Source organism: Panulirus ornatus, chromosome 18 (assembly GCF_036320965.1).
Source record: "Panulirus ornatus isolate Po-2019 chromosome 18, ASM3632096v1, whole genome shotgun sequence".
Taxonomy (NCBI): domain Eukaryota; kingdom Metazoa; phylum Arthropoda; class Malacostraca; order Decapoda; family Palinuridae; genus Panulirus; species Panulirus ornatus.
The window spans coordinates 35,791,289-35,799,213 of record NC_092241.1 but is presented as its reverse complement, the minus strand read 5'-3'; the positions used below and the strand labels follow the sequence as shown (position 1 = coordinate 35,799,213).

General features: G+C 38.2%; 1 protein-coding gene across 2 annotated transcripts in view; it reads left to right on the top strand.

Annotated features, from left to right (window-relative positions):
* Positions 1–6,991: 6,991 nt before the first annotated feature.
* The window catches only part of LOC139755029 (uncharacterized), a 99,277-nt gene continuing 98,343 nt past the window's right edge, over positions 6,992–7,925 (top strand). For both annotated transcript variants that reach the window (XM_071672984.1, XM_071672983.1), the window contains exon 1: positions 6,992–7,145. In XM_071672984.1, the coding sequence (XP_071529085.1) occupies positions 7,084–7,145 (62 nt within the window). In that variant the 5' untranslated portion in view covers positions 6,992–7,083. The remainder of the gene's footprint in view (positions 7,146–7,925) is intronic.

Here is a 7,925-nt window from a genome sequence, read left to right as displayed (position 1 = left end):
TTCGTATGGCTGGTAACTCGTAAGTCATGCAGGCTTAAAGATATTGTACGGCGTAGCGTGTTAACCGCGGCGCCACCCTAGTCACAACACCGCTGCCAGGCGCGCAGTTCCTCCCCCCCAGAAGCCCCAGCTGGTTAACAACATGCGCCCATCCTCCTTGTAAAGCTGTCATGCCGTCCCTCCTCTCCACCAGACGCATTGCCCTTCATCTCACTTTACTCCGTCCACCGGAATTTTCATATTACATCCCTATGTTCACCACACGGTCTTCGGTCTTTTCATTTCGTACACATCGCTCTCCCTCCTCCTCCTCACTCCCACTTCATCTTCCACTCACAAATCCTCAGGTAAGTCAAGCTAGTTTTCCTTTTTCGTTTTTCTTTTTTCTATTGGTACAGGCTCGCTGACATATATGACTAATAAATGCGAACCGAATATTCATAGATTTTTTTATGAGTAACAATTAATTACTCATGTTCAGGCTTGAATGTCCCCTCCACATATGTTTCAACTTCTCATTCCATTTAAGCGTGAAAAATAGTTATTACGCTGAGGTTTTCAAGCGAAGCTAGGACGCCATGTAACTCACATGTTTACCAAATGGCGTCCTAGCTTCGTCTCTTCGATATATATCAACTGACTTTTATTTCTCTCTTGTGTCTCCCCTGATGATGTGATTATTACACGAAAGTGCACTTGGGAACTTATCGTGTTTCATTTTCCCCGTGGACTCATAGGAATATATTGATCACGCGCTAAATTGTGATCCTTTCCAATATATATATATATATATATATATATATATATATATATATATATATATATATATTTTTTTTTTTTTTTTTTTTTTTATTGTCGCTGTCTCCCGCGTTTGCGAGGTATATATATGTATATATATATATTAACCACAGATTTCAAATCAGCGGAAGAATATTCGTTATTACGAGTTTTTTTTTATAGCAAATCTTCCCCCCTTAAAGAATTCCAGAAACTTTAGGTGACAATTTAGGGAATCTTTTAGTCGGAAAATATTTTGTTTTTATATTGAAGTTTGCGTATTGAAATATTTCTACATTCAAATTAATCTTACAAAGTATAGCAGAATGCTTCCCCAAGCCAACAGATACCAAATGAATACAGACCGAGTCATCACAGCATCTTCTAAAAGAATAACCATTAATTGCTTATCTAAAGGCCTTATTGTCTCCAACATTTATATAAAATCCCGTTTTCCAACTCAATGTGAAAAATGGTTTGTATATTGAGCTTTACAAGCAAATCGATTACTCTAGAAAAAAAAGAATTTTTTTCACCCAAAGACCATTTTGTCTTAAATCTATATATGACAAAATGAAACGATTCTTATATTTGAAATGATTACGAAAATTATACCAAAATCCGTCCCCTTGCCGAAAAATACCGAATAAATGCGAAGCGAATAATCACAGAACCTAAAAGAGAAACCCTGAATTACTTACAGACAAATCTTAATGTCCCCATCATATATTTCAACCCCATGTTCTCCTTAAACATAAATGATACTTCTTATATTGAGGATTTTAAACAAATCTGTTATACTCACAGAAATACGAGAAGGTGCAGGGTATTGTTCAGGGATTTTCTTTTCGCTTCAAAAACTTTGTGTTTTAGCATTGAAATATGAGATAATGAAACATCTCTATACTTGATATAGTCACGGAAAGTATATCATAATACTTCCTGAGGCCAACATATGCCCAATAACCGATTAATCAGAGAATCTTTTATAAGAGTAACAATTAAGAACCGTGTTTACAGGCCTTCATTTACCCCCTACCCCATCCCCACATATTTTTCAGCCCCAGATTTCAATTCAGCATAAAAATAGTCGTCATAATGAGGTTTCAAAGCAAATCTACCACCCTTATAAAATATACAAAGAATATTAGAGATAATTGTTCACGGAATCTTTTTAGCCCAACAACCTTTTGTTTTGAAATTGATATTTGACATAATGAAACGTTTCTGTTCATGAAATGATCTCGGGAAATATACCAAAATGCTTCCCCAAGCTGACAGATGTCTACTCAGTGAATACAAAGCAATTAATCATAGAATCTTCTAAAAGAGTTAACATTAACTGCTTATTTATAGGCCATATTATCCATAGCAGGTACATAAAACCCATTTTCCAACTCAGCATGAAAAATAGTCCTTATATTGAGGTGTCCAAGCGAATCAATTACCCTCTCAAAAGTACCAAAAATATGCCTTTTTGTTTTCGTTGAAACTGGAGAGGTAGATTTTCCTCTGTTCGTCGATATTTGATCTGCGTAGACAACTCATGACCAGGGAGCTACTGCTTTGGTCACTCATGAACTCTATACGAATAATTTGCCCTCTGCGGATGCCGTTTTGCCGGCAGACGCCATTCAATACCAAGTAAGGCTCTTACGAAAGGAGTGTGTTAGCTGATGGACCCAATGGAAAGGCATCTTGACTGGCAAAATGACTTGCCTCATATGGATGCCAGCAGTCGTGAGAGCACGCTTTTGTAATTAAGAACCTCATGCCAACAAATGTGTATTCAATAAAGTTGGCAAATTTCCTCTGTCACCTTTATAGAATATATCATTATTTACCTACTCTGACCTCATGGAACACCGTATATAAATTGCATGCGTTGTGTGAAATTGAGATTGATATACTAAACTGTGGCTATGTGAGATTTGAGCTCAACATGAAATATAATAGTTTTTCTGTTTTTTTTTTTTTTTTTTTTTTTGATTTTCCAAAAGAAGGAACAGAGAAGGTGGCCAGATGAGGATATTTCCTCAAAGGCCCAGTCCTCTGTTCTTAACGCTACCTCGCTAACGTGGGAAATGGCGAATAGTATGAAAAAAAAAAAGACCAGTGATGAATCATTATGGTAGCTAGTCATTAGTGAGTGACATATTTGCCACTAAACACAGAGGTAGCAATGACCATCGTTCGATCTATAAAAAACTGTTTTGCTGGTAACCAGTGGAATATCTGCTGCAAATTTCCGATCTTTTATTTTTATACTTTCTTTAAAAAAAAAAGAATCAGGTCTTCATCAGTTATGGTGCATTTCCAACATGGTAGAAAGAAGGAAATCTTATAAATGCGGGAAAAACCCCATTTATGGACTGAGGAGACTGAATCATAAGATAAGAAATATCCTCGTAAGTTACGTGTAAACAAATTTACCAAATGCTGAGGATCATGATTTATTTCAATTAAGAAAATATTAGAAAAATTCCAGACTGCAGAGGTATTCTGCAAGGACTGGCGCTACTCTTCCTCTTTAATGTCAATTCTAAAAAAAAAATACAAGAGCATTTGTCTAACCCAGAAGCTTATGAGTGCGTGCTTTACAAGCACACACTTTCCCGGAATGGTTTTAGAAATACTAAGGACGTAAAAGTTATCTCGCTCATTCATAACGGCAGCATGAATATTAGCTTTTGATGCATGTGGTACGCACGTGTTCCCTCGGCCACAGTGACACAGAAAGAGAAATAGACACGCAGCCGACCGCAGTACTCTCCACACACGGTGTTTGTATGATGAAAAGACATTTTTTTTTTACTCTGTATCATTAGTGTTGTCTTTATTTTCCTTTTTGTCGTACTTGTTCGCTGCTTCCTGCGTTAGCAAGGTAGCGTCAGGAATAGGCGAGTAATGGCCTCACTCTCGTATAGTGCATTGGGATCAGAGCATCAGAGGGAGGGAGAGAGAGAGAGAGAGAGAGAGAGAGAGAGAGAGAGAGAGAGAGAGAGAGAGAGAGAGAGGTAACAGGCAAAGATGAGATGAAGTGAAAATGAAGTAAGTGATTTTAAGGATTGTTGGATGTGGTTGATGTAGGGTGTTTTAGACGTGGAGGTATAAATGGTGGTTCGATGAATGAGACAGAATGGTGGTTGTTTTGCATGAGATGAAGTGTGAGAGAGTGGCTAGAGTGGATGGTTCTGTTGTTGTTGATTGGTTACTTAGAATTTGTAATGTATTTATGGATGATGGCGAGAAACCTCATGATTGCTGAAATTCCCATATAGTATCATTGTATAAAAGCAAGGGAAAACAAATAATTGTTCGAATCACACAGGTATAAGTTTGTTGAGTGTACCTGATAAGTTGTATACAAGAGTGGTGATTGAGAGGGTGGTGGCATGCACGGAGCATCAGACTGTGGAAGAACATTATGGTTTCCGGACCTATACAGAATGTATGAATCAGGTGTTTGCCTTGAAGAGTCAATGTGAGACATCCTATAGAGAAACAGAAGAATTTGTATGTGGAGTTCATGGATCTGGGGAAAGTGTATGATGGGGTTAACAGGCGTTACGTGGGAAGAAAGTTTATAGAAGTAGTGAAGTAGTCATTACCAATGGAGCAAGGCATGTGTACTAGTAGGACGAGAGAGGAGTAAAGGGATACAGGTGAAGGTTGGTGTTTTAGATACCTGGGAGTGAACATTGAGTCAGAGGGTGGGTAAGAGGGCGAAGGTCCTGAGAGCTTTGAAATATGTGTCACAAGAGAGATCTCTGTCTAGGAGGGCGAAGATGGGCATGTTTGAATGTATAGTAATCACGACGGCGTTGTATGGATGCGAAGCATAAGGCATAGATGAGAATGTGCGGAAGGGGATGAATGTGTTAGAAATGAAGTGCGTGAGGACAATGTATGGTATGGGGTTCACCGAGCAAGAATTGATGTTTAAAAGAGAGGTAACAAGAAGAGTATGGTTGAGAGAGCAGAGGGGTATTTATTAGAATGGTGGTCATGTAAATGTCACTTTGATATTCTCTTTCCTATGTCAATCCCAGTGTTACGTGAAGCTTGTTTCGAGCACGTCTGAACCAGGAGTAGGTGATTCTAAATCATCTGTACCGTCTGTTGAGGGATGCTTCTTGCTCTCGGCTGTAGCGTTTGTGACCCAACGGCGAGGTTGCTAGATGATGTGTAAACAAGTTGCTTATAAAGGTGCCTGAGCTACCGTCTGAATGTAATTGATGTAAGCTGCGTGCTGTGTTTGACTCTGTCTGGAACATTAATAGTCTTCCAGTTTCTCCTGTGAACCATGGGATCCGAATCAGTTTCGCTTTCCTGTAGAAAGCCAGTCCTCTGACATTTTTTTTCTCCCATCCCTCACAAAGCAGTCTGCTACTCTACCTCATTTGAATCAGGGGATTCGACACAGCTTCGCTTTCTTGTAAGAAACTGGTTTCTTGATGTGTTTTTTTTCCCTTTTACCTGGAATCCGAAACAGCTACACTCCTCTGAAAATGTGATCTCATGGTGTGTTCTTTGAGGAGTAGAGATAGTGTTAGCCACTCGTTCATATAATTACTCCATCATGAACTGTAATCGCTCTCCGATGCATTGTCCCTTAAAGGTTTCCATACATTTGATCAAACAGCTTAACTGAGTTGTTATATCTGGTTATGAAACCTTGACTTTTCGCCAGCATAGAGATCAGACATGATATTATCTATACTGACAAACTAGGTCATTACTGTCCTATGAAACATGAAATTCATGTAATAGATCCTACACTTGGAAGTGAAGTAAATTTCAGAATATGTTACAGGAGGGATACTGAAAGGTTATACTAGATGGGTCCTTCGATTTTTGTCAATTACAGATGGCTAAATGCAATGCCATAGTTTGACTGTGAACCAATAAACTGACTTGTAGATGTCCTTGTAAAGTTAAATGTGGAAAATTGTTTTATCAAAGCTTGACTTCAGCAAGGGATTTCGACAGGAAAAAATGGAAGAGCAGATTACGCTTTTGACATCTTATGCAGATTGCAAAGGAGTCTGTCTATTCGTAAGACTATCATCTCCCTAAGTGAATTCACCAACTACTTTTGATAGACTCTGGCAGAGACAAATTATGTAGATGATGTAATTGTAATCATAGTAAAGTAGGACAAACATATTTTAAGATTTGGAAATAGCTTAATGAAATTGGTCGAAGACATTTTTCCAAGAACAGATAAATGATAAACTAGATAAGGATGCTGTTTGAACCAACTGAAGACTCAGGGTCAACAAACGCTTGACTGTCAAAGCTCTTTACTGGGGTCACACTTCAGGTCAGGGGAACGGTAAAATAAGATATCAAGGTCATACGTAATTGCAATTAAGAAAATAATCAAGGTCAGTTTAGAGTGTGATAGAGTGGAATAAAAAACTTTACATGACAGCTTTGTAGATATCTGGATCCCCTTACAGAACTAGGAGACAAAAGACAAACATCAGAATGCCTTTACTGTATTCAGAAGACGTATAACGTCACGTCACATCCTTAGAACACCGGATCTTACCCGACGCCACTTAGGGTAGAGGAACGCGTCCTCACACGGGAGCTCCTCTGCTCCCTGAGTTTGAGGAGGGTCTTCACCCTGTGGTTTATGCTAGTCGCAGGTTACAACCTAGGAACACCAGATAATCTGAGCGAGTGTCTGGCAACCATTTCTGCTATGTATCTGAATAGCAGGAAAGATTATTTTATGTGCAGACCATTCTGCTTCACACTATGTTCAGATATGAAGCATGAAAATTCAAAACTTCCCAAGTCGTATGTAATATTGTTTCACATATAGAATTATTGAAGTGATGTGTTATATTCGTTCTTGTAATCGCGTATTCTATTTTGCATGTTAGTAAAGCTTTTGTTTGCTGTTTGCTTCGTGTGTTTCTGTGTCACTCTCCTCTAGTTCGAGACGTCACGTGAACAGTAGTTCGAGACATGCACGAGTCTCGAATTATCCGTAATGTTAAGGAATTTCAAATAAAACTGAATTTGTTAATAAACTTGTATTAAAATTTTGTTTTTAGAATACACTTAGTTTTTTGTTGTTTCATTTTTTGTTACATGAATAGAATGTTGACGCTGTCTTCATTCGAAATCATGTGTACAAAATGTATGGCAACGTGGCAGATAAGCTCGAGCGCCAAGAGGTGGGGTGGGTCGGCCATTGTGGAGTGGACGCAGTCAGGCAAGGCGGACGGTTTAGTTGTGAGGGCCAAGAACCAGACTCGCCTTTGGAAACACGATTACCATACCTGAAGGATGTTAGCCAACGACTTTGGGATATTCTTGTGCTTCGTATATAAGAAACCTGGAACGTGGATGTGAGTATTGTAGGTATTGTAGAGTACATAATAGAGGACGTGCTTGTTTACATAGTCTGACACCGAAAAATATATCTAGGTTCCATGGCACTTTGTAAACTTTACTAAGACTAGTTGCAGTGCGAAGGTGTTCTGCGTGAGGTTATTTCTCATAATGTAGCACTTGATTTTGATTTTTTGTACATAAGTCGAACTCGTATTCAGAACACTCGTCTGGCTAATAGCCATGGGACATTGTTCTGGTACACAAACAGATTGGTGTGTCTGACTAGCAAGTCGTGTTGTGAGGAGCAACAATTTCTTTGTGGTTTGATTAGATAATTCATCGTTGACAAACAAGTCTGTTGATTTCGTGATGGAAAAGGTCACCAGCTGGTTTTGTAAACAGTATTGAATTAGGTTTTGTTTCATGACGATAGTGATGAAAAGTTTAAAGCGAATGTGGCCTGAAATGCACAATTTTCTTCATGTATACAGAAATGTGTTGAATTTCTATATACCGTAGCTGTTGCTTATATCATTTCAACATCATTGTGTTTTAGAAATCCAAATACTTTTTGAGTTTTCGTGGAGTGGTGTCACTAATGATAGTCAAAATCTCATCAGATTAACTATAGTTATTGTACAGAAGGTTGAGGCACTTTATAATTTTCTTTAATAAGTATATAATTGGGATATACGTATAAGATAGATCGTAATAATAATCAACGAAACTCCATTCGATGAAATAAACATGATTTTTTCAGATGGATATTAATTTTTTTTTATAAAAAACGCGTC